Below are 27,746 nucleotides of genomic sequence, written 5' to 3'. Positions count from 1 at the left end.
AAATGGTAAAGTCTAGGGTGATCTTGTTATGTGGTGAAGGTTACAGAAATAACCAATTAATATCTCAAAATATATGTGTACAAGAACATGCTCATGCATTTAACTAGTAAATGTCAGTCAGCTCTGATTTCATGGAGGAGAGTATGGATTTCTAATGGCCACACCTTTTTGAGATGTTAAAGTCTGGGCACAATACAGTGAAACTGCAAAATGACATTCCCTCAAACATACACTCAGTTGCTTTTCAGCCACTGAAATGCTTTGTGGCATTCAACTGGGGCGGGGGGGGGGGGGGGGGGCTGAGGTAAGGCGTAGAATTCAGGGCCACCCAGGATAGCAAGACCTTGTCTCAACACACACACAAGCTGAAATCTGGTTGTAATCTGTGGCTAAATTATTCCCTTTCACCCCAAATATAGCTACATAAGCACATGACAATCAACTCAATAGAAGGCTTACTTGTACTGAAAATGGCTAACAGAACCAAGCTCCATAATCCAGAATTGGAAATAGGATAAAAGGAAAATGCAAGTTAATTCTCAATGACTTTCTAAGCTTGGGGTACCACTAGGAAAATACAAAATTATCAATGACAGATTTCTGCTGTGTGCCTGAGTGTAACTAGGAACACAACACTAAAGGTAAAATCCAGTGTTCCACACTGGCTGAATACTTAGGTCGAGTACTAGTGTCTCATTTAACCCTTCACATACTCACCATAATTTAACTCCATTTAACACATTAGGAAACTAGGCCCAAGGTCAGACAGCTGGTTAAGTTGGACAGAGGTAAACTAGTGCATAGGAACTTGGCAGCCACGCTGCGGAGTCAAACTCCACCACTGGAACTACGATGATAAACTCAGTTTTCATAAAGGAAAAGAGTGATCAGCATTAATCAGGCATACCCTAAATGTCCTTATGGGAATCAAATGGGGGGAGAACCTAGTCCTTTCTGTGCTTCAGAATAAAACTAACATACTTCAAAACAGTGGCATATAATCTCCTAATCTTCTGCTCTAAATACAGGAAACCACTCTGGACTTTATCAAAGAGCTCTATTAGAGCCACGGGTTAGGGACGTAGCCCAGTGAGAGAGTGCTTGCTTAGCAAGTGCTGGCCCTGTAGTCAGTCCTCAGCTCCAGGAAAAAACAAAACAAAACAAACCAACCTAGAGCTAAAGTAAACACATTAAGATTTTTTTTAATTTGCCAGATAATCTTTTAATGAGAATTATAAAAGACCAAAAACATTTTTTGCAAACTGCCTTTTTTTAAAAACAAATGATTTCCTTTAGTTACAAATACTGTGTATGATGATGCACTTTTGCAAAACCAATAAATACAAGAACCAATTTAAACATGTGATTTGCCCAACACATTTGAAGAGAGGAAAGGCCTGATTTTTTAAAGGTATTTATATAACTCAGTTTACTCCCTAACCTGACCTTCCCAAGAGTCAGCCTGATGGTGGGACTCACACAGACAAGACCGTCTCATACCTGCTGCAGCTTGCACAGCGCTCTCATGTTACCTTTCCTTTCTGGAATTCCTATTTTCACAAAAGGGCTGAATTAAAAATAGTTCTAATAAACTGATTGAAGGAAAAGAAAGTATGTACTGAACACAAACTTTTGACATAAACAATTATGAATATCAAAAAGACACTAACTTAAAGGTACAAAAGTGAGAAAAACCTGAATTACAGAAAAGAAAGTCAAATTTATTTAATGAAAAACTAGAATAAAAATTAGCAAATACACACACAAAAAAAGAAAAGAAAACAAAACAAAACACACAGCAGCACTATGTATTACTCACAAGGGGAAAGCAGTGGTCCATGACCACGCAGATGGCTTGTCAGTTAAAGGAAAACCAACCACACTCGTGCACCCATGTGTGCACAGACACACATCCCCAAAAAATTGTTGTCAACAATACAATCAATCTACAACAAACACGAAGTTCAGAAATATTTTACAATGCTTCCTTTCTTTTTTCTTAATACAAAAGATGCCCATCTTGGGTATATATATATTTTTTCAGTGGTTTACTGTTGAATTATTTTTAAATATATTAGTGTTACTACATGCAACTGTTTCCTGTATTAACAGCCTTTCTTTTTATTTACCTTCATGTGTCTAGCTTCTACCTACCAGGAGAGTTTTAGGTTGGCAAGCAGATGGGTGCCTTATTCTCTGTGAAGTCAAATGCAAATTTTAAACACTGGCCAGAAATATTTGATTGCCGTTTCAACACATGGAAATAGTTACATTGATGCCTAAATTGCCATTTTCTGCAAAAAGCTGTGCAATGCTGGTGTCAAACACTAGGCAGTCACTATTCATAATGGCTGTTGCAATTCCCTCATGAATAGATCGAGGAGTCGCTTCCCAAGTCAATCGCCGCCTATGACCATTTAGCTCAAGTCGATAAGCAAAATTTTCAGCTTGCTTGCGTGTTCCTATCAGCTGTACAATTGCAAAGAACTGCTGGTGACCATCGTATTTTTCCTGTTTCTCCAAGACTAACATGAAGTGAAAGCCAAAACAAGACTGCATCATCACCCAGTCAACAGCACCAGGAAGGTTAATGTCTGTAGCAAGGAAAACTATATCTTCTCCTTGCAGGGTTGTAATGGACTTGTGCTGATGCATCAGGTGGGGCATGACAGCATCCAATGAGCCTTGCCACTTACAGGAAGCACCAGGGCAGGGGCAGGAGTAAGGCCTGAACTCACAGAGCTCCTCGTGCTCTGCCTTTTCTGTGTGCGGGAGAGTTATTTCACATCCAGAAGAGGCGTATTTACAAGGGAAAAGTACTGAATTGGCCACTTTCTCCATAGCCAAGTTGCGGATGGATCCCAGTGGACCCCGGCAGGTCGGACAACATGTGAGTTTAGGACGACAGTTGCTACAAACAAGATGGCCACTCTGACACTGAAGAATGGGTGGCAACACATAGTCAAAGCAGACAGGACACTCAAAAAGACTCGCCAAGTCATTGTTGGATGCAGTTGTGCCAGTCAGGGCAGGTACCCTCTGGGATGGTGGACACTTTGAGGTGCCAGTGGGTAATGCTGTAGCAGTCTGGCGGCTCATTTCTGAAATGAAAAACAAGAAAATAAAAGGAGGCAGGAGAAAAAGTTATAACTATAACACATTCATAAATAATGTATACATATCATACTTATAAAACATCCCACAAAATTTATGAGCAAAAGACTAAAGTTAAATAAATATGGTTTTAAAACGATATACAATAAAATAAAATTAATGTGGTGAAGATGAATTTTAATAAAGTTATAAGTAAACCAAATATTTCCAAAATGTTCTATAGCGTGTTTAAAATACCTTCTGTCTAAAAAAAAGTACTGAAAATCTTTGGGTTGGCTACATAAAATAAGAAACACAGCCGGGGGGCGGGGGGGGGGGCAGTGGTGGCACATGCCTTTAGAGGCAAGCGGATCTCTGAGTTCCTGGCCAGCCTGGTCTACAGAGTAAGTTCCAAGACAGCCAGGGCTACACAGGGAAAGCCTGCCTCCAAAAGAAGAAGAAGAAAAAAAGGTAAATATAGCAAGACAGCATGGTATATGCCTTTAAATCCAGCATTCAGGAGGTAGAGGAGGTAGAAGCAGGTGGATTTCTGAGTTTGAGGCCAGCCTGTTCTATAGTGGAAGTTCCAAGAGAGCTAGAGGCTACACAGAGAAATACCATTTTGAATAAAAAACAAAAACAAAGGACATAAATACAAGGCTGGAGAGATGGCCCAACAGTTAAGAACACTGGCTGCTCTTCCAGAGGACCAGGGTTTAAATCCTAATACCCAAATGGAGGTTCAAGAGAGGCCTCTAGGGCCCTGCATACATGTGGTATACAGACATACATGCAGGCAAAACACCCATACACATAAGATGAAAATAAATCTTTCGTAGAAGAAGCCTTAAATACAATATTAGGACCTACTTGGGCTGGCCTTTTTCTCCTCAGAGTCTCCACCTCTGTCTATTTCTTCAAGACTGAGTTAAGCCTCATGGCTTCAGAATCTACAGCTTGAGTCCTATATAGTTCATATGCCAAAGACTATGAGAGAGAGACCAACCCTCCCCAGCAGTGAGCAACATCTTCTGGAGAGGTATTTTCAGGGAAAGGAAGCACTATCATCCCACTATCTACCTGCAGCTATCTACTAGGTCTTCTTTCCAGCTAGGCATCATTTGTCTCCTGTCAATCAGTGCCCACCACCAGGCTGAAGAAACAGGGAGAACTGGAGAGCCATCCTTCAGTAAGCTGTTGCTCTGACATTTATGAAAGTCCTTATTCTACTTCCACAGAACAAATCTCACAGAATGTACAAAGGTGAGGGAAACTCAGGAAAAGTAAGAGGAAATGAGGGTAAAAGCACCACAGAAACAAACACTGGATGAGGATGAAGGGCAAGCAAAGAACTCCCTGCATCCATCGGTTCCTTTGGATGGCTGCAGCACACACCAACTATATACAGACTTCAGGGTCATCTGGAGAAAGGACCAGCAAGCGAGAGTCAAGCAGGATAAGCCCCTTTCCCCACAACTGTGCCACTGAGGGATATTTATCTCAGCTGACAAAAGATCAATGTCCTAACAGTGCACTCCCTGAGACTACACTAAATACTTAATATAGTAATTTCTCCAGTTATAATCATTCTGTTGCAAAGACCTTTAAGTTTCAAAATAACTGTGGTTACAAATGTAACCAAGCCAATACAAATGAATTATAGATTGAAGTAGACAGTAGACATTGTAAATAAGGGGCTAAGAGCAGCAATGGAGGGTTAATTTTTTTTCCTTTTGTTACTAAAATCGTACTCTCAAGTTCAAAGGGCAAAAGAAAGTACTAACAAATGTTTAGCTTACCCATGTCCCTCGGGTTTCATCTCCAACACACACGCACAGTATAACAAAACTCTATCACAACATCTCAGGCTCAAGGTATGGAAGGATATAACATGAATCAACTCTCATCATCTGAAGCCCTGTGATCCAGGTGTCACAATAAAAAGAACGTTCTGTAATCTACTTTCTATCTGAGCAAATTCTTTAATGCAGATGATTTATCCATTTTAGATCACTTATAAAACAATGGGCTTGGCATTACCAAAGCCTATTAGTTTCCCATCTACTCCACCATGTTAAGTGTGCTCACTTAAAGGAACACAGTAATTGGGAAGGGATTCCTTGAAACAAAACTGCTCCCATCACATAAAAAAGCTCAGTTTATTTAAATGCAATACAGTCAAGTTCAGAAGAAAACACTAGCCCAATGCAAAATACCTCTAACATTTATCAGCATTAAGTTCAGATTCATGTTACAACATGTTTTTATTACCTTCCAAACACTCAAGAAAGCACACTGATTTCTACTCAGCACGATAAACAAAGATTCCGACAAAGAAAACTGCCACACCATTCCCGAGTTAGAAGGGTGGAATGCGGCTCCATCTTGAGCCACAAAGATTCTCGACTATGCAGCAGCCCCAAGGTAGAAACCAAGAACAAGTCTGCAGAAGTCGTGACGCGCCTGAAGCTAGATTTAAACCAGAGTCGCTGCAGTTCTACTGAACCCTTACTGCGGACCTCACAGAGCCAAACACAGCCGCCGCGTGGCCTAAACCAGAAGTTATGGATTCGTGCAGTCCAGTTTCTGTCTTGGAAACAGATGCTTTTATGTCAGTACCTTTCCTCTTTCTGGTCCTGGTCCTAACCGTTGGCAAGCATGTGAACAGGACTCCCTTCCAGGAATGCAGAAAGGGTGCCGGCGGCTTCCAGGACATGAGAAGCCAGGCGTCAGGTTCCTGCAACCCACAAGGCCAGCCCTTGGCTCCTAAGTTTAGAAGACTGGTCACTTCCATTCAGATTTAAAGTAGCTCAATGGGTGGCCTGTCCCCAGGAGGGACAACACCTCCCTAGAACTCTAGCAGAAGTCCGCCTGAGGTTCTGGCATCCTGCTGCTTAGGCTCCAACACCTGGCAGGCCCCTGGGCAGGGCCTAGAGAAGGGACGGACTTTGTCCCAAGCCCCGCCCCACAGACCACCTGAGCAGCTTTGGCAGGCGCCACCTGCAACATGAAGCCTGTGCACTTGGCAGCACTAGAGTCCGGTAGAACATGTTTGTGGAGGTCAGGATCTCAGTGCTTTCTTAAGGCTCCAGAGTATGAATATACAGGGATGAAGGGAAGTGCACAGCCAGGCAAGTACTCCTAACGTCAACTTCGTCCTGTGAATTCTCAAGTTCGCATGCAGTGAAGAACTCACACAACACTTCCAGGCCTCAACTACTATTTTCCTCAATTCTAACTCGGCCACTTGTGTGCCAGCCTATTTCAAATGCCCTCTTCCAGTACAGTGAGAATCGTAAACACATTCAGGACACATAAAACGCTACTTCTACCTCCAAACTGAGATTATACTCTCATCCTACTCTGGAAAAGTTTTCTTAACTGGCCTCATTAAACTAGAGTAGCTTGCCTTGTTTTTAAACAAGCATTGCCCTTGCCCCATAAAGTCCTATGCACTTCAGACCTGGATGGTGTCAGCTGAAGCTTCAAAGGTTTATGCTGGTATTACATCATGCTTAGGACAACCTTCAAACATAACCAAAATCTGGCGATGAGCATTCCAGTACAATGACTTCTACCCACTTTCACCAACGTTGACTCCAACCACTTGCCCACCTTCATTATGTTCAGTAACTTTCACCTAATTTTAATACATCTTTAAGAACAGAATTTAAGAACAGAAACATCTTTAAGAAAAGAAATACAACGTACACTTTCCAAATTGTACATCAAGCCCATTTTGGTAGAAAGCTTAAGTAGCTATTATCTAAATGGGTAAAAAACATTATTGCCTTTAATTTTGCCTTAATATTTTCAGGGCACTTAGCCACTATTAGGTTTTTGTTATTGTTTTGGGGTTGTTTGTTGAGATCTGACACATTCATTAATCCTAGACTACCACTGAACTCTTAAGAGCCTGAAAATGATCTTGAACTTCTGATCATCCAACTCCCACCACCTTTGAGTGACTACTCGGACTGCTCACCACCACACTAGTTTATGTAGTACCATGCCTTTGGAAACACCAAGCAAGCACTCCAAAACCCGAGCTATGTCTCCAGCTCATATACATTTGTTAGTGTGTATCAGTGTTTTGCCTGAACGTGTATATATACACCACCAGCAGAGGCCAGTAGAGGCCATAGGATCCCTTGGAATTAGCATTTGGACAGTTGTGAGCCACCATGTAGGTGCTAGAAAACAATTCACTACAACAGCAGCAAGTGCTCCTATCTGTTGAGCCTTCTCTTCAAGCCCTGCATTCTTTACTTACAGTGGGGGAAAAAAAGGTAGAATGCAAAGACTGTTCACCCTTTCTTAATTTCCCTAAAATTTTTTTTAGAAATTACATTTACTATAAAGCAATAAGGATGAAGGTAGATCAGTGGTGTGAGATCTCAAACCCAGGACAAATGACTGAGGTGTCCATTTAATGTATCAAAGTAGACCTGGTTGCCAGGTTCTCCCTGCATCCCTCACTCCCTATCTGTTACAGGGTATGGCTGAGATACCCCGGTCCCCTTAAATTTCTCCAGCCCAGGAGCTGAGCTGCATTTCCCTATATAATCCAGCCATTCTGCTTACTCTGCCTCCCCCCCATCTACTCTTTACTTTCCTGGCTCTCCCCTTCTCATGTGGCCAGGCTCAGGGTCATGTTCACTCTGGACTCCCAGCTGTCCCTGCCTCTGGCTATGCTCTCCCTTTTATCTACAATAAATCTTCTCTGTCATACCCGGAAGCAGTCATGTCCTTCCTTTCTTATTTCTTTTCATCCATCTGGCACCAAAAGCTGGGACTGACATAACTGAACCCCAAATTCTAGGGTCTACCTTCTCACTACTTCTCCTCCCACCCCCACATTCCTCTCCTTGTCTATGCCATAACTCTATCCCCGACTCCTGGAGCCTTCTACATCCTCCCAAGGTACCCACTGGGTGCTCCCTTCATCTCTCAGCTCTGGCCTGAAACACCCATCTGGGTCTCCCTCCCCTGCCCTCTCATCTCTCTACAGAATCAGTGTCACCCCAAGCTGCCTGCTTCTCCACTGTCACTACAAAAGCCACACCTGTGTGCCAGGAAGCTCCCTTGCCCTACTTGGGTCCTAGTCACGTGAGAAGAGCCACCTTTCCTCTGCATGATTTGGAACACTTGACAAGTTTTCCATTCCCCTTGAGAATGCCCTGGCTGGAAATTCTCGTCACAAAGACTCTTTATCCACCTCAGCTTAGCTCACTCTCTCTCACCTCCCCCAGGAACTGCTGACCTGCTTGCAGTCCACCCCTCCCTCCCGCAGCTTCTCTAAGCATGACCACATTTGGGTCACCACACACACTTTCTCAGCTCCTCGAGCTTACAGAAATTCCTGTAAAGGGAGTTTCTTTTTTCAACATACACACACACACACACACACACACACACACACACACACACCCAGGCCTGGACTATAAACAGCTTGGCCTCAGTATAGATCAATGGCCAAAAATAGGCACACTTGATTTTCAAACTCTCACAAATCTTAACTGCCACAGCACAAACAACTGACCCCAAATCTCTTCCATCTACACTAGCTCTGCTCTATACTTCTGCTTCCCACTCTTAAAAAACTTTTATCTCTACAATTTCTCTTTGCTCTGCTCTCAAAGCATTTCTTAAAACTATGCTGTAAATTCAATTCTCAGGAGTTGTAAGTTCACTGGGTATAGTTAAAAATTATCTATAAATCTGTAACAAAACTTGGCTTTAAACAGGCTTATAATTAAAAATCTATACAGAGGCAATCTTAATTTGCTATAAGTTACTATATATGTGATTCAACCCTTGTTTATAATATACTGTATATGTAACTTGAATTCAACTTTTTTGTTTGTTTTTTCAAGACAAAGTGTCTCTGTGTATCCTTGGCTGTCCTCAAACTCAGAGATTCACCTGACTCTGCGTCCAGAGTATTGGGATTAAAGGACACCATCACTGCCCAGCTGGATTCAACTCGTTAAAAATAAAAATAAAAAAGAAAGAAAGAAAAAAGTAAAACTGATCTACAAAAAAAAAAAAAGAAAGAAAGAAAGAAAAAAGAATCTTTAGCAGTTAAGAGCACTGCTCTTCCAGAAGTCCTAAATTCAATTCCCAGAAACTACATAGTGGCTTACAACCATCTATAATGAGAAATAAATAAAGCTTTACTTATTATGTATACAGTGTTCTGCAAGCATACATGGAAACAGAACATTGTATACATAATAAATCTTTCAAAAAATAGCTTTTAATAACAGCTATGTGGCTGGCAGCCATCTTTACTGAGGTTAAAAGGTACATGCTATGGGACTTAACTGCCATTTTAAGATGACCACATAACATAAACCAACTAAGGTAACATCTATACAACCTTTTAGTCCTATTGAGCCCTCTGCTTCCTCTTTTAGACTAATAAAACAACAACAGGCCTAAAATATTTTGGGTTGGTATGAATTATGATGATAAACTTTAAGGTTATAAAGGTCTACTCAGATTAACAAAAGTTGATTTAGAGATTTACACCTAACTACTTTGCTAACAGTTCAACCCCAGGCTTCTAGAAAATTCAAATAAGTAACAATATATGTTTGCTAAATAAGGTGTATTTGTTTGATAAGGTTTATAAATTCCTAAGGGCTACTCAGGGTCACAGTAATATCTGTCTAGCTTCTTTGTCTATGCTCACTTTGTTGCACTTTAACTATCTTGATAAACTAAGGCATACAAAAAAAACTGATCTTCTATAATGGCACACTATAAAAGGATCAGAAAATTTCCCAGTCTCCCTATGGACTGTATTTAGGGCTTAAAGCTTTATTTTGATGATGCCAGGAACACTTTTGGGCTGACTTCTCTACTCTGCCTGGTCAAAGTAAAGTCATCCTCAAGTTCTTCTCCACAGGAACATCTCTCAGACTTGGGTCTGGCCAAGGCTGCTCTCTGGCAGCTAAAAATTAAATGCTGTCCTGTATGATAGACACTGACTACCCCAAACAAAGGCATCTAGACCACAGGAGCCACGGCAACCATCTAGGCAGTGGTTCCAGGGACTCAACTTGAATCCACCTCCTGCAGGCCAAACAGACTCAAGTACTCCTAAATTTCCCCCACCTGCTATTCCTGAGTGGGCTCTCTCTTCCCCTTGATCTTGGGAATCCAGTCCTCTAACTACCAGGACTGTAGGTCTATAAATTTCAAATGTATACCCCAGATAAAAAAAATTCTCCTCTGGGGGCTGGAGAGATGCCTCAGCGGTTAAGAACACTGGCTGTTCTTCCAGAGGATACACATTCAATTCCCAGCACCCACCTGGCAGCTTACAACTCTCTGTAACTCCAGATACAGAGGATCTGACACCCTCACACAGACAGACATACATGCAGGCAAAACACCAATCAATACTCATAAAATAAAACTGAATTATTTTTTAAAAATTTCCCCTAAACTCTTTTTTTTTTTTTTTTTTTTTTTGGTTTTTTGAGACAGGGTTTCTCTGTGGTTTTGGAGCCTGTCATGGAACTAGCTCTTGTAGACCAGGCTAGTCTCGAAACTCACAGAGATCCGCCTGCCTCTGCCTCCCGAGTGCTGGGATTAAAGGCGTGCACCACCACCGCCCGGCTCCCCTAAACTCTTTAACTCTACCTTCTGTCCCTAATCTGTATCTGTTCCAGCAGATTTCCAATCAACTAAATACTGCAATCTACTCCAAACTCACCAGACCCATGTGTTTCATTCTGACAGAATTTTCAGCCAGCCTGAGCCTCTGCATCCTAGACAGCTCCAAAGCAGCTAGCCCTAGGTGGTCCAACCTCACAGACTGTTCCATTGTGCCTACACATATCTTAACCCCGGATAATCCCATTGAGCCTGGATAGTCAGTGAACCACCCTGCTCTTCTAGGTCTTGGCCACCATTCCAGCTCTCCAGGGTCCCCAACAATCCAACAAGGACTCTCACCGCGGCAGGAAGTAGTCACTGATTATCAACAAAAAGACTGGGATGTGGGTCTCAAACTGCAGACAAAAGGCTGAGGTGTCTATTTAACATATCAAAGTCCACCTGACAGCCAGGTTCTCCCTGATCCCTCATTCCCTACCAGTTACAGAGTATACTCCACCCTAAATTTCTCCAGCCCAGGAGCTGCACTTTCCTATAGAATCCAGCCATTTTGGTGTCCCCAACCCTTCTACCCTTTACCCTCCTGGGTCTCCTCTCTCCCCTTTGCCTTCTCACACAGCCAGGCTCAGGGTCACATTCACTCTGAACTCTCCCAGATGTTCCTGCCTCTGGCTACGCTCCCCTTTATCTACAATAAGCCTTCTTCTCCACCTTAGCGGCAGTCATGTCCATCCTTTTTATTTTATTTTTTTTATTCAAGTGGTCGATCTCATAGCTAACTACCAAATGCAAATCCTTAAGTTCAAATTCTAAGTGGCAAAAATGCCAATAAAATTATAACTATTCAATTATAAATTTACACTTTATATTAGGGATTTGAATTATAACATTTAAACATGCTGGTGATAGCTCACTTCTACACTTCTACATGTATGAAGACCTAGTTCAATCCCTCACATATATAAAAACAGTGTGGGGGAGTTATTCTAGCTCTGGAAAATGAAGACAGGAGGATTCCTGGAGCTCCAGAGCCAGTCAGTCTAGCAAATATGGTGGGTTCGTGGCCAATGAGACTCATTTTCAAAGGAGGTGTTTCTGAAGACAGGGCTGAGCTTGGGTCTCTGTGTGCACGTCAAGAAAAGTACCTGACAGAAAGCTGCTATGGAAAAGGAACTCTAATCTGTAACTCATCTCCTTCTTCCAAGATTCCCTACTGAGGTTTCCACTTCAGAAAAATACCTAATCAGAACCTCACAGGCACTATGTAAAAGAGATCCTGCAAGGGGCTGAAGAGATGGCTCAGTAGTTAAGAGCACTGACTGCTCTTCTGGAGGACCCAAGTTCAATTCCCAGCACCCATATGGCAGCTTACAACTGTCTGTAACTCCAGAATCCAGCACCCTCACACAGATATACATACAGGCTAAAACACCAATAAAATAATTTAAAAAAAGAGAGATCCTGCAATATGATTAATAAATAAAATACAAAATAAGAATGAATTATGTAAGAAATGAAACATAGCAGCATCAGAAAAGTGTTCATTAAACAAAGAGTCCATCGCTAGACTACAATAGTTCTCAAATTCAATGTGCTACCTACCACTTAGGGAATCTTGTTAAAAAACAAAAACCATAGACTTTAATTTGGGAGGTCTGAAGCTAGACTGTGTCTTTGGGGCTTCATTTGGTTTTGTATGCTGTACTGCTGAGGATCTAGCCCAAGCATAGCCAGCCTGCATGGCAGGTCTAAAGACATGTTTGTGCTTCTCTCCTCTTAACTGAACTTGATCCCAAAAACTGAGAATTCCTCAAGAACTGTTTGAGTCATTGGGCTACAACAAGAAGAGAATCTTGGGGGGCTGGAGAGATGGCTCAGAGGATAAGAGCACTGGCTGCTCTTCCAGAGGTCCTGAGTTCAATTCCCAGCAACCACATGGTGGCTCACAACCATCTGTACTGAGATCTGGCACCCTCCTCTGGCGTGCGGGCAGAATGTTGTATACATAATAAATAAATAAATCTTTAAAAAAAAAAAAAAAGAAGAGAATCCTGTCTCCAGCAGAAAGATTTACACTTGTCAAATGACCTTGTAGAAAAGACAGGAAATAGAGGCAACAAAGGGCAATACATGGCCTCGCTGCCTTACATACGTATATCTGTCCTCTTCCCTTTAAACTCTAGTTGGGGGCAGGCATCGCCTATTTTTATCCCTCTTCCCAATGTGGTTACATTGACCAAATCCCCCTTTCTGCTTTTCATCATTAATTTGGCTCTTTTCATTGGTTTATTGAGGATGGGTAACAAAGTGTAATGGGGTATCTGCTATGACCCCAACTCCAGTAACATGGGACCCTCAACATTCCAGGAAGTGCTCTACCAGTAGGCCTTCTGTAGTTTGCACAAACTCCTAAGTATAGCCAGCCTGTTCTGCTGTTCACATGGAAGTTGTAACATGGAGACCATAACAAAGTATAAAAACTGAAAAGAACCAAGCAGAGGTGGTGCACACCTTAATCCCAGCACTCAGGAGACCAGCCTGGTCTACAGAGAGTTCCAGGACAGCTAGGGCTACCCAGAGAAACCCTATCTCAATAAATAAATAAATAAATGAACAAACACAACAAACTCTCATGTACATCATTGTTAGAATAAATTATCGTCATTAAATTCTTCAAGGAACTCAGATTATTCATATTTTTTAAAAAGTAGTAAAATGATAATAAGCAAACATAACTAAGGCAAGGACTCAAACAACAGTGATGGAAGGAACCTTTAAGAAAACTATTATTGAAATAATCAAATGATTAACAAGTAATTGAAGTCTTACCCCAGCACAGGGATTCAAGCCCTTAAAATCTTTGTATGCTAATGAATGGCTGATAGTGGCCAAGGATGCAGCTCAGTCACTCAAAAATTTGACTCTTCAGAGAGGGGATAAAGATAGGGTTGACTGCAAAAGGGCCAGAGTTGAATCAGCCATGTTTAAATAATGAAGCCTCATAAAAATCCCACAAGGACTGGGCTTAGTTTCCAGAAAGAGTGGCATGTGGAAGTATCTAGAGAATATACCCAAGAGGTAGACACATAAGTTTCAAGCCCCTTCCCTTCTAACTTGCTTTATTCATTTCTTCTACTTGCCTGCTCACAGTATGTTATTTATATCATTTGTAACAAAAGAACATTAGTAAAATATGTATCAGAGTTCTGTGGACCACCCTAGCTAACTATGAGATCAGAAAAAGTAGTCCTGTAAACCCTACTTTATATCCACCCATAATGCATTGCTGGTCAGAAATGTAAATTACAATCTAGAGAATGACATCAGAACCTCTAGACACAGAGCTTAACCAGTAGGGTCAAACTTGAGGGAGAGCGTATAAAACTGAATTACAGGACACCCAACTGGTACTGATGGGAGGGGTTGATATGTACGAAACCCCTACCTACCAAGGCTAAGGGTTTTTTTGCTGTTGGGTTGCTTTATTTTTTGACACAGGATTTCTCTGTGTAACAGGCTGGCTATAAGCACATGGAACCCTGCAAACTCAGACTTCACTTGGGAATGGTACAGCCATGCTTCACCACTGTAGTCAGTTCTACTACACAGCACACACAATTTGTCTATATAATGTCAAAATGAAGTATTAGCATTGCCCAAACAAAACACTTTACCATTCCAATAAGAGTATTTTTCCTTCCTTATTCATGATCAAATACAAAACCCACAGTTAATGCCAGAAATTGTGGACAGTAATGTACCCTACATATACTGTGATTTGGAGTTGTACATATACATATATACACACATACATACATTATATACAGACCTGTGACAAAGTTTAATTTAAAATTAGGCACTGTTAAGAGACTACCAATAATTTACTCTGTATGTTCTGAAAACTTTTCTTCCCTATTAAATCAAGAAATTGACCTTTTCATTTAAAGAAGACATTTCTACCCTCTCTTTGAAATCTTAAATCACTAGTAATAAAGCTCTTATACTTCTGATCTATTGTTTAAACATTCTTAAAATTCTATATGTATAAATGTTTTGCTTATGTGTATGTCTGTGCACCAAGTGTTTCTAGTGCCTGTGGAGGCCAGAAGAGGTTTTCAGATATCCTAGAACTGAAGTGACTGCCGTGAGCTACCATGTGGGTGCTAGGTCTCAAACCTAGGTCCTATGTAAGAGCAGTCAATACTCTTAACTGCTAAGCGCTCTGCTCTCTCCAACCCTCTTGAGCCATATTTTAAGCAAAACAAGGATTATTCAGACTTACTCACTATAGTGTCATGACAAGTCCATCTTGTCAGTAGACAGTATGCTAACTTAGCTGGTTCCTGACTGACTGCTGGGTAGGCAGTACATACAGCATGGACACACTAGGGTGATTCATGACTCAAGTGGGACAGTGATTCCATCATACAAATTTAAAATTTGTATATTCTCTCTGAAATTTTCCATATATTTTTGGGACAGCTGATCAGATAAATGAAACCAGTAACTAAAATGACAGAAATAGGGAAATAACATAATAAATTTTTCCCTTTTCCCATTTACCAGGAAAAATAAATGTGGTACCTTTTCTGTTACAACCACAGTATCTCAAGAAAGTTTTGAGAAAAGTTAGACAACTATCTCAACATCTAAAGGTCTTGCCTTTTGCACTTAAGCTATGCGAACTTTCTGCTTTGTTCTGATATTTAGTGATACAGATAAAATGCAATAGATGTTAATTTTAGGTATTCTTCACCCCCAACAGGCTGTTTATAGAATTCTTCATTTTTACAAGAATGTCTCGACACATAAAGCATCAATAAATCTGAAATCCAAAATGATATGACACCTAAATGTTTTTTTTTAATTCTGAAGCTTTTCAGAATTCTAAATTAGAAATGTTTAACTCACAGAGTCTGTGCAAATATCCCCAATCCAAAGAAACACCAAAATTTGAACTATTTCTCTGGGTTCAATGAGACAAACTGGCCTGAATACTTAGCTCGCTAATAAAACTCTGTGTATTCATTTTGTTTTTGTGAGACAGGGTTTCATGTAAGCCAGATTAGTCTCAAAATCACTATGTCAACTCTTGAACCTGCTGCCACTGTGCTCAGTTTTATGAAGTGCTGTGGATCGAACTCAGAGCTTCATTCATGCTAGGCAAAAACACCATCTAAGCTGGATCCCCTGCCAGGTGTCTGACCTCCACAACAAACAAACTGCCAGCATGATGACCAGCACATTCCACAGCTGCTTTAAGGTATAAATTTAGCACGCAGTATCCAATATTTCAGTACATTTTGTTTGCAAGTTGTGAACTGTCACCAACATGTGACAGTTAACAGATCAGGTTATAAACTTTAACCACTAACTATGATGGTTTTCTATGTTGCCAATCTTTCTCATTGCCCTTTGCAAATTACTCTTTTTCTCTCCTAATTCCCGAACTTCAGAGTTGCCCACAGCCACCTTTTCTTACACTGGTAACTTTATGACTCTTTAAATTCCCCCAAGAATTTAAATTTATGTCTCTAGGTACATCGTTCACCAGAATCTAGCAAGGTAAATGGATGCAACTAGAAAGATCATATTGAGTGAGGTGAACTGCAAGTTCTCTCCTTTGAAGCTCTCACTTGAAATCTTCAGATGTGAGTATAAAGCCTGGAGTAACCTCAGAAACCAGGAAAGTAGAGGGGACACTGGAGAGGGAGAAAGAACAACAGAGAGGAGGCAGATTATAAGTGACTTTGTGGAAGAAATGGGAAAAACAGGGAAGGAAGGCTTTAATTATGGAGCGGGGGGGGGGGGGGGGGGGGCAGGGGAGAGATAAACTACAGGAGGGTAAAATAACAGGAAGTCTGTCAGAAAAAGTCATAAGAAATCATTTATTTTTTATCTACTAAAATAACACATAATACATATAAATCTGTGTATAAATATATAGAGAGTTTAAATGAAAATTTTCCTTCTGGACTGAGAATGCTCCCATGAGAGTCATAGTGTATCTAATACAAACCCAACACCATACATGAGAATCCTTTTGAGTTGTTAGTCAGGGTTATCCAACAGATTCCCAAAACATTACAGACTAGTGCTATTGCCCTTGGTTGCCTCCCAGCGGTGGAATGTAAGTTCTTATTTTTGAAGACATCGTGAACTTTGGACACAGGACCTGAAAGCTTCCTCTGAGGACTAGCTTTCATGGTACCAGAAGATACCATGCAAGCTTCCAAAAGATGAAAGCATCCTATACAGCTATGATGCCCATGAACCACAGTAACCACAGAATACAGCGGCAAGACTACCTTGGTGGTAACCAACAGCTCTCTAATTGGACTTAAGACCCACTCAACAAGAGGGAAATCATGCCTGGTACTGGAAACCTAGCCAATTACCTAGGGCTAGTAAAAAAAAAAAAAAATCATGAATTTTGGAGAAAAACCTACAATGCCACTTTACTAAACCAACACAATTCCTAATTACATTTTAAATATTTGTCCTTATATACACAGATAAGTGTTCTCACCCCTCTTCAATGGAAATTCTCTTTGTAATAAACCAGAAAACTAAAACCAACCATAATCCAGAACAAGAGATAGTGTAGTGCCCAGTCCCAACTGACACATCTACAATAAAATTCCTGTACCTAAAGCTCAAGGATCACTGTATAAAAGGGAAGAGGAGATGGACAGATTAAGAGACAAAGGAACAAGAGTTTGTTAGTCTGCTGTGAGACTGTGTCTCCTAGAAATGTAAGAAGTTATATTCATGAAGTCTCAACAACACGGCTACCTAAATAAGACCTGAACAATGACACCACCAATGGACATGCTAACACAGAAGAGGGAAAACTCACAGGGAGCTTCAATCCTAGAAAACGAACTACAGGCAAATGGGGAAAAGCTGAGAGAAGAAAAATGGTTGTTCTCAGGAAAGAACCCTCTCCCTACCCAATTGGTTATTCAATACCAAGTGGTCAACTCTGAGATCATATACATAGTTAGCATTATACAAACTGAGTGATGGAGGTGGGTCTTGTATCTTATCTGTTGCTTTCATTGGTTAACTAATAAAGAAAACTGCTTGGCCTAATAAGACAGAAAATTAGGTAGGCGGAGTAAACAGAACAGAATGCTGGGAGAAAGAAGCCAAGTCAATCAGTCGCCATGATTCTCCCACTCCAGACAGACGCAAGTTAAGATCTTTCCTGGTAAGCCAGCTCGTGGTGCTACACAGAATATTAGAAATGGGTTAGATCAATATGTAAGAGCTAGCCAATAAGAGGCGGGAACTAATGGGCCAAACAGTGTTTAAAAAAATACAGTTTCCGTGTAATTATTTCGGGTATAAAGCTAGCCGTGCGGGCGGTCGGGTGCGGTCGGGTGGGGGGGGACGCAGCCCCGCTGCTCCAATTACTACAACTGTATTTTTTATTTATATATTATGTAATACACACAACTAAACAAAGAAAAAGAGGCCATGTGTTTGAGAGAGTTAGTAGGGGGATGCATGGGAGGGTTGAGGGAGGAAAGAAAAAGAGGGAAATGGTGTAATCATAATTTCAAAAAAAACTTTAAACGTGTATCTCTAGCTCAAATTAAAAAAAAATAAGCCCAGCTGTCTATAATATCACACATGAGAGGAAGAGGCAATTCAGAAGACTTAAGCCACCCCTTTATACATCATACACTTAAAACAACCAGTCAATCTTATTGTCTCTCCTTAAAAATCACCAAAGAACCCAACCGTTGCTCAACACCCTACACTACCATCTGACCTAAGAACTATTTTCTTACCTGAAAAATCACAATATCTTCCTAGTCCACTCTTCTCCTTCCATCTCTGTCTCCCACATTCATCCAATAATCCATTCATGTTCTAAGCACAGCAAGCTCAATCCAATTCAAATTTATATTACATTATGTCACTCCTTTGCTCCGTACCCTCCATGGCTCCTCATACATAATGAAAACTAAAATCCTATAAATGGCCCATAAGGCCTAAACAATATGATGTATTTGCAATCACTTCTTTCTTCTCACTCTTATGATAAGGCTAGGTTGTTCCATTGGACCTTCTGTCTTCAAACACTTTTCTCCTAGATTAAAATCTTTATTCAGACATTACTCCTCAATGAGACCACCCTGTTTCTCTATTTTAAGCTGTAACCTCATCTGAGCATGGTGGGGCATGTCTTCAACTCAAGAGGATGAGGCAGTAAGAACTTCATTCAAGGAGGCTGGGGAGATGCCTCAGTGGTTAAGAGCTTTCTTTCAGAGGACCAGGGCTCCAGTCCCAGCACCTACATGGCAACTCACAACCGTCTGTAACTCTAGTTCTAGGGAATCTGACACCCTCACACATATATGCAGGTAAAACACCAATGTACATAAAAATTAAAAAAAAAAACCTTATTCAAGGACAGTTTAATCCTGAGTTCAATCTGCAGGACTCGTACTCACAGTGGATTAAAAAGAGCCCATTCCTACAGGGTCTCCAGGGTAACTTCTTGCTCACACACACATTATCATCCCACATGGACACACTAAAATGTAATAAAAAAGATTTTTAACAATTTTTTTAAAAGCAACCCATACCCTGACTACTAACTCATCTTTTGTGTACTTCTAAAATCTCTACACATCTTAATGCACTTTTCTTTTTCTCTCCTTACTTCCCAGGCATCTCTGATATTTATTTATTCCTTAGACTGTGTTACTTTCTATCTACTATACAACTTACTTATGCTAATTGTTCTATGCCCATTCACCCTTATTTAGAAGGTGAATGATGTGCCTCAAATTAAAATCAAACTTAGATACACAGCATCACCTCAAAAACCATTTGTTGGATAGGTAAGTAGAAAGCACAGAAGCACTGCACTTTTGAACAGCAATATTCAGTTACATAGCAATACGGTATTGCTTTTTCAATTCTTGAAGAAAATGATTATCCAGATCAAACTATGCCCGTAGTGTTGAGGGCAAAATATTGATGCAACATTTTGAAAGACTACCTCTTCTACACATGGTCTCAGGAATCTGGACAAGCTCTTCAAATTCAATGGAATGAACCAAGAAGGAACAGGGAGTACAGTAAACAGAGCCCAAAATAAATTCAGTGCAATAAAGGGAGCTTTAAGAATGACAACTTAGGCTAGGTGACCTATAGTCTGCAGCCTGCTAGGGACTTGACCATTTAGAAAAGTAGTAAAGAATGTAGTGACAGTTACAGTAAAGCACAGAAAACAAAGGAAAGCTTACAACAAGAGGGTATTCGCTGTAAGAAATACAACTTTAATAGTGCAAGGGAAAGCCATCATCTACCATATAGAGCCAATTATAAGAACCTGTCCAGCCAGGCTGAGGCACACACACAAGTGGAGAAAGTAAGTGTAAGTGGGAGTGAGGGAGGAGGAGGCTTGCTCCACCCACAGCAGGAAACCAACAAAGATAAGTACAAAAATAATTAGCTAAGTCTAGCTGTCCCTAAAAAAGAAGAAATGGGGAGTCATCGTTGTTAAAAACCCTACAGAAAGCTGGAGAAATGGCTCAGGGCTAGGAGCACTGGCTGTTCTTCCTGGGGACCCGGGTTCCCGTTCCCACAGAGCAGCTCACAACTGTATCTCCAGCTCCAGAGGAGTCAGTGCACTCCTCTGCTCTCCCAAGCACTAGGCATGCACCTGGTGCATGCAGGCAAAACACCAAACACATGAAATTAAAAGAAGGAGGCGGATTTCTGTGTGTTCGAGACCAGCCTGGTCTAAAAGAGCTAGTTCCAGGACAGGCTCCAAAACCACAGAGAAACCCTGTCTCGAAAAAAAAAAAAAAAACAACTCTGTAGAGGGTCGTGAGAAGGCTTCTGTAACTCTCAGTTACATTTGAGAGGCCCTATGTTTCATCCCTAATACAAAAAAATTCTTGGGAAGTTAAGCATACTGGCTTACACCTGCAGTCTCGATGTCTGGGAAGCAGAGGAAGTGAGGTGTTTGTAAATTAGTCAGACAGGACTACACAGTGAGTTCCAATCTGAGCTATAGTGAAACCCTGCCTCACAACAAAACAGAAAAACGCATAAACCTTGTGAAATCTACAGTAAATATAAAACTTTTTCAACCAAAGGGAAAGTTCTAAGAGTAGGGAAATGACATACATAGATTTGTTTTTAAAGATTTTAGCCTTAACTCTTAGCAAAATGTAGGGAATTTTCCAACTCTTCGGGGAATACTTAATATAAAAGGCTCTCACAATTAAGCAATATTAAGTGTGTACCTCTGTAATCTAGCACATTTTCTTCTGATTCACATATTGGCAAAGGTATACAACATGTATAAAAAGGAATAAGCTAAAAATAACTCTTAAGAAAGCCGTTTAAGCCAGGTGTGGAGGAACACACCTTTAGTCCCAGCACTCAGGAGCCAGAGATAGGTGGATCTCTGTGAGTTTGACGTCAGTATAGTCTACAGATCGAGTTCCAGGGCTACACAGGAAACCCTGCCTCAAAAAAAAAAAAAAAGAAAGAAAGAAAGAAAGAAAGAAAAAAGAAAAGAAAACAACAACAAAATGTGGTTTAAATGTGGTCCAGATAACATACTGTGGTACATGAGACTATCGTATTACACATAAGAATTAACTGCTAAAACTGGTAAGGCATCTGGGAACAAAACTCTGTGTTAGAGAATTTTCCTAAGTATGCCTGGAGGTCTAGATTTATCCCCAGCCAAGTAAAGGGAGGAAAAGTACAGAATAAAATTAGGACAGAGGGCATGGGGCAAATGTACCTATAACCACAAGTAAGTATCAAGCTGTAAGATATCAAGATTTATAAGCACAGCCGGGTGGTGGTGGCGCACGCCTTTAATCCCAGCACTCGGGAGGCAGAGGCAGGCAGATCTCTGTGAGTTCGAGGCCAGCCTGGTCTACAAGAGCTAGTTCCAGGACAGGAACCAAAAGCTATGGAGAAACCCTGTCTTGGAAAAAAAAAAAAAAAAAGATTTATAAGCACAAACTCCTTTTGATAGGGACAGCTCAAGAGTTAATAACAGCTATCTATCATTTAATGAAAAAATGTCCATTTCAGTCAGATCAAATAAATTAACTTTAAAGTATTCATGGCTGGAGCTGGAGATGGCTCCACGGTTAATAGCATGTCTGCTCTTGCAGAGAGTCTGAGTCTGAGTTCAGCTCCCAGCATCCACAATGGGCAGTTCACAACTGCCTACAATTCCAGCTACAGGAGATCCAATGCCCTCCTATGGCTTCTGAGGGCACAGCATACTGATGCACAATTCCACACAGACACAGAATTTGAAAATAAATAAATGTTCTAAAGGAGAAAACTTTCAATAAATTGGAAGCTACAGAGAGGCCTGGTACCAAAAAGCACATACTGTTCTTGCAGAGCACCCAGTTTGGTTTCCAGCACCCATAAGGCAGCTCACAAACACCTTATAACTCCGTTCTAAGAGTTCCTGCTACAGAGTAAGAACATCTCACAGAAAAACAAAAAGAGGACGAGAAGAGGGAAAGGAGGAAATGACATATTTGCCACTGGCAGTCTCTGTTTATAAACACAGATTAGTTTTTCTCCTTCCAGTTCATGTGCCCAAACCTTTTTTCCAAACAAAGAATATACAAAAAAGTCAAAAACAAAAACAAACCAACAAACAAAACACACATGCACAAATCAATATGTCAAACTTAATGAAAAGTCTTTGCCAGGCAGAATCACTTGTATCAGCATTGTCAGACGGCACTTTCTGTTGAAAAGTGCACATGACGTGTAAGTACTGGGATGCTATATCATTTGGCTGGTGACCTTGTCAGGAACAAACTCAAGAACTACAACAGATGGGAAGGAGCACATGCAGCATTAATCCGTTCATAGAAAGCTCAAAAGCAACTAAATTCCATCTGTGGCATTCAAAGGCAGGAGATGCCTCCTGTCAGGAGTGGTAATTAGATGAGGAAAGAGGGTGTCTTGTTCTGGTAATGTTCTTCTTAACCCCGGGGAACAGTTAGAACAGCAGGCTCATTTTGTGAAAAGTCAAGGCCTACTCATGATTTGAGCACCTTTCTATATGTAGTTGCATAAAATGTCAACCAGAAAACATACATGTAAGAATCAAAGTGCATCATTCCATCACTTTTAGCATTCTCCCAGAATCCCCTTGAACAACAACCAGGAATCATCAGCAAGCACTTGGTAGCAACTCCCTTCCCCAGTGCAGCTGCTCAACTCATTTCCATGCCTCTGACCTGCCACATAAAGTACTTGCACTCACTGGGAGTTTCACCTCTCCTACTTTGAGAAAAGAGCAGAAACCACCAAAGTTTTATCTACTTTAGCTTCTCTCTGTCAAGCCACAGACTAACTTCTCACCCTTGAGAATCCAAGAAGAACCCTGCCTGCTATTTTCTTGCTTCAAAATGTTACACTTCCCTCTTAGACCAGGTCTCTCCAACACAAGCATGCATTACTAGCTCCATCTGGCTTCTATGCCACTGCATGCCTCTGGTTTTCTTTCTCCCTCCAACTGCACAGACACCTCAACTCAAACATATCAGAACTCTGAATGTTACTACCATCCTGGCTCAACATGGCCAGTCTTTTTCATCTTGACAAGTGGCAACACAACCCATAGTCACTCTAGCCAGAAATCTTCATTCCTTCCTTTCCCTACCTCTCACATCTAACTCATCAGCAAGACCCATTATTATGTATCAAAAATATACCTGAAATTCATCCACTTTGTTCATCTTCACCACCATCACTTTAATCCCAGTCATAATCAGCTATCACAGATAATAAGAAATAGTCTCCAAACAGCTAAAGCAATCTTTGTTTTTTGTTTTTGTTTCATTGTGATTTTTCGAGACCGGTTTCTCTGCATAGCTCTGATTGTCCTAGAATTCTGTAGACCAGACAGGCCTCAAACTTAGAGATCCGCCTGCCTCTGCCTTCCAAGCAATAGTATTAAAGGCGGGTGCCACCACCGCCTGGATTAAAGCACCTTTAAGAGTTGTGGATTGTGTTGTCCTTGTCAGTAAACCTTTCTCAGTTTCCTCAATTCACATTTTTTGCTGACTCAACAGAATCAACCCCCACCTGCCTGCTTCCTCAATCCATCATTTCATTTCAGTGACATTCTCCTGTAAGCAATCCAAATCCGTCCAGCCTCAAGGACCTTTACTAGGCTGCTCCCCTGCTTCAAAGGGCTAGTGCCAGTTCTTCATCTTCCTTTAAAGGTAACAACCACCCCAAACAGCAGCTGTCCCTCCCACTGTCTCTACTTCAGCACCTTTGACTCCGTTTATAATACATAAAGTAACATGTAATTTTATTTCTTCACTTGAATGTATGGCTAATATTTAGAACTGCAATTTTAATTAATTAAGCTGTGTGTGTAGGCACTGTGTTTTTTAATGCAGAAGTAGGCAGTATCTCTGCTCTCAAGGATCTTAGACAACTGACAGGGCCAAAAGACACATCCAGGTCTGACTCTTAATGGCTGTCCTCTTAATCAAACAACAGTACTTCAACAGTAGGACCCAGGTAACATCCTTAACAGGTGTTCACACAGTACTAAAAACTAAGGCTCAGAGAAACTAATCTTCCCAAAGTAGCAGACATTGAAGATTATACACAACCACAAAGCTCTATAGAAATGTACAGTGTTCAGGGAACAAAATAATCTAGTTTGAATAAGTAGGGCAAATATAACACACTGGGATAAGGCTGAGAAAAGTCTACTTAAGTCAATGTAAAGATATTGTCATTTAGCATTGACTTACTGAGCATCAATGTATGCCAATGCTGTGCTTGACAAGCAGGAGAACAAAGCTAAAACTCAAAGACATTACAGTCTATTTGGATAAGCAAAACACTATATAGAAAAACAGCGGCTCAGGAGACATTGTAGTGGAGACTAGCAGAGTACTGTGGGAACATGAAGAAATGGCACCCAATTCAATGTGGGGAGTTCAGGAAGAGCTCAGCTAATGATGACTGGGCTATTATGAATTTAGTAGAAAGAGAAGGACCTGGAAGCACACAGTCCATCAAAAATGCAAGGAAGCAACAGAAGGGGCCAGCTCAGACAAGGCACTGTACTTACTAAACACATCAAGGAACTTAGTTAGGCCTACATATTGAAGGCCTTTCAAGTCAGGTTCATAGGTTTAATAAGAAAGCTCATTTACACTGGTAACACTAGGAAGCCATAAGAATGGTTAAACCAGGGCTGGAGAGATGGCTCAGTTGTTAAGAGTACTTGCTGCCCTCCCAGAGGATCCCAGTTCAGTTATCCATGTCAGGCAGCTCACAGCTACCTGTAACTCCAGCTCCGGATGATCTGATTGCCCTCTTCTGCCTGTCATTGGCCGATTACCAGTAACTATACTGGTAAAACTATACTGTAAAGATAAAAACTTCTGCATATTTTTCTGTTTATAGGAAAGTGTGAGCTCTCAAGTTTATAAAATAAAGATCTGGTTGAAGGCAAGGTCTAGATGAAATACATCAAATATTTAAGTATTTGATAAATTGCATGTAGAAATTCCTACTTTTATTTAAAGATCTGAAACAGACCTTAACAGAACTTCTAATCTTTAAAACTGAGTGTATAAACTATCATAAAATAAGATGAAAGTTATCTACAACTATGTAAAGTCACTCAACTTGTTCTGTTACCTTAATTATGCAAGACTGGTCTTCAGAATACCTTACACACTGAAAACAAAACCCTTATCTTCCTATCATTGGCATATTTGGATATTTCCCTTGTTATTTACTACTTTTAACCAAATAGAATATATTTTCTAGTAATAAGCAATATTTTCTAGTGGGGTGTGTGTGTGTGTGTGTGTGCGTGCGCGCGGGGGGGGGGGGGGTGGTGGCACTAAAGCCCTAATGGCCTAAAATTTTTCTCTTGCCTCAGCCCCACAAATGTTGGAATTCCAGGTAAGTAATGTAGTATAGGTTTCTACCACCATGCCCAGCTTTCTGCTGTAGGAATTTCCTGAAGCCTTGAGAGAGCAGATATTCTGACGCAAAATGAATTACATTTGTTTCTAAATGTAATTCTTTGTCTCCTCCCCCCCCCCTTTTTTTTTTTGCGAGATGACAAATTAGCAATTCCCCAAATTTGCTACACTGTATTTCAGTTTTAAATACTGTTACAAAGCTATGTGGCAAAGATGCCAACAGGGGTCTATTAAACCAATTCTGATACAAGACAAATCTGACAAAGCCCAGGTTAAGTAAAAAAGCTCTGAACAAAACTGCAACTAACCTATCCAGACTACGGAAGTTTGTATTGTTATTCAAGTTTCCAAAACAAAAAAGTACGAGGAATTTATGCAATCCACTTTGAGAAAATAGCCTAGTCACAAACTTATCGCACAGGTAAACACCGTCTCCAGAATGTGAGCCAATCTCTCCCTGACAGTTACTGTGTCATCCCATTTGTCACAGCAGCTGCTGAAGGAGCCCGCGACACCACAGGTAACTACTCTAATTAAAGGGGTTCACTGTCCTACTTTTCCAAGTTAGGTAACTCAAGTCCTTGAAGGTGAACTGAACCATGAACTAAGACTGCGAAAAGGAAACTTCATTCTAATCTATTCGACTTCCCAAATTCCGGAATGTGTAGTATTTACCAATCCACACCCCTATCACTCAAGTCCCTAACTCCAGCATCTCAGAAAGCATGCCGTTCTGCAAGTCCCTAACTCCAGCATCTCAGAAAGCATGCCGTTCTGCCCTCTAAAACAATTCATTTAACAACAGAACCCAAGCACTAACGATTTATAATGCCAAATATTTTGGTTTACGCACTTCCAATGCACCCATGCCAGGCTAATTTAGGCATATTTTTATGAGACAAGAGCCTGAGCGGTAATCATTTGCTGAGGACTTACTATAAGAGCTCTCTGCACTTCAACTACTTCCCATCTCATGAGTTCTCAACAGCTTTGAGGAAAATACTCTCCATGAGACCCATTTTGCAGATTAGGAAAATGAAGCACCCAAGAAATTAGGACTCTTGCCCAAGGTCACAAACCGGTGGGGCAGGATTTGATCGGAGCTCGGAGCAGGAGAGCTGAGTCCCGAGCCCGTGTTCCTAACGCTTTAAGGAGTTAACATTTCACCCTTGACAATCGCCAATCAAGAAATGGCAAATGTTCAACGCTAGGAACGGCAGTCAGGTCCCTCCCTGTCCTACATCCCACATTCAGGGCTCCCATGACTTTGACAAATCAGCTCCATGGCCTCATTTTCCGAAGGCACAAATGTGACTCCTGCCAGGGTAAACAAATTTCCTATCTTTCCAGGAACCGGCGCGCCGCAGCGAACCAGGGCGTGCACACGAAGTTGCATCTGGGAGCGTGGAGGAAGGACCCCAACTATCCCGCAAAGGAAGCTGGGCGGAGCAAGGCTTAGGCTTAAAGGCTGGAGCGGCCCGGGCGGGCGTCCGCGCGCCCGCTCCTAGCGACATAAACAAGGGAGGAGGCTGCCTTCTTCCCCCGCACAATGAAGGCGCAGGTCCGGGGGAGGCCGCCCGACCGGAGCCGCCGAGGCGAGGCCCGACCGCGGGCCGCGCAGCGCGCGGATGACCTCCGCCATGTTGGCCGTCCACCCGGCCGCACAACAAAGGCTGCGAGAGGGCGCGGGCCTGAGCCTCGGTGAGCCCGCCCGTCCGCCGCCGGCCCACACGGCCGCTCACGCCTGGGCCCGCCCGGGGCGGCCGAGACAAAGGCGCCGCGGCTCCGCGAGGGCTCACCCGGCCCACCCCGGGCCGCGGCCGGCTCCTCCCTCCAGGCCGCCCGCTTACCTGTGGGCGGAGAGCGCGCCGCGGACCCCGGCCCCGTCTAACGCGCCCGGTCGCCAGCTGCCTCCGCCACCACCGCCACCGCCACCGCCGCCGCCGCGGGCCGCGCCTCCAACTCTCGCAGCGCCAACACCGACGGGACACCCTGGGCCGCCGCCCTCGAGAGCGCGCCCGCCCGCCCGGCAGCCCG

At 41.8% G+C, this 27,746-nt stretch overlaps 1 protein-coding gene across 3 annotated transcripts; it reads right to left on the bottom strand.

Moving 5' to 3' along the window:
* Positions 1-320: 320 nt before the first annotated feature.
* On the bottom strand, positions 321-27,693 carry Siah1 (siah E3 ubiquitin protein ligase 1). Of its 3 annotated transcripts, XM_041650589.1 has the most exons (3): positions 27,560-27,606; positions 19,188-19,270; positions 321-3,101 (listed from the first exon to the last, which is right to left on the bottom strand). In XM_041650589.1, exon 3 carries the CDS (start codon positions 3,097-3,099, stop codon positions 2,251-2,253), a length of 849 nt encoding a protein of 282 aa, XP_041506523.1. In that variant the 5' UTR covers positions 3,100-3,101; positions 19,188-19,270; positions 27,560-27,606; the 3' UTR covers positions 321-2,250. The 3 variants fall into 3 exon arrangements, with proteins under 3 accessions (XP_041506523.1, XP_041506524.1, XP_041506522.1); XM_041650590.1 differs by lacking the exons at positions 19,188-19,270; positions 27,560-27,606 and adding an exon at positions 26,646-26,755; XM_041650588.1 differs by lacking the exon at positions 19,188-19,270 and having other exon boundaries at positions 323-3,101; positions 27,560-27,693.
* Between the last annotated feature and the right edge of the window lie 53 nt (positions 27,694-27,746).

The sequence above is a fragment of the Microtus oregoni genome, unplaced genomic scaffold, assembly GCF_018167655.1.
Source record: "Microtus oregoni isolate MIOR12 unplaced genomic scaffold, Mior012 000004F_ref0000308, whole genome shotgun sequence".
In the NCBI taxonomy this organism is placed as follows: domain Eukaryota; kingdom Metazoa; phylum Chordata; class Mammalia; order Rodentia; family Cricetidae; genus Microtus; species Microtus oregoni.
The sequence above is the reverse complement of the archived record's forward strand: the minus strand, read 5'-3'. Positions and strand labels throughout refer to the sequence as shown.

What these genes read in the sequence shown, in the direction of transcription:
- Siah1 (XM_041650588.1), bottom strand. Translation starts at nt 3,099, where the DNA reads ATGAGCCGCCAGACTGCTACAGCATTACCCACTGGCACCTCAAAGTGT.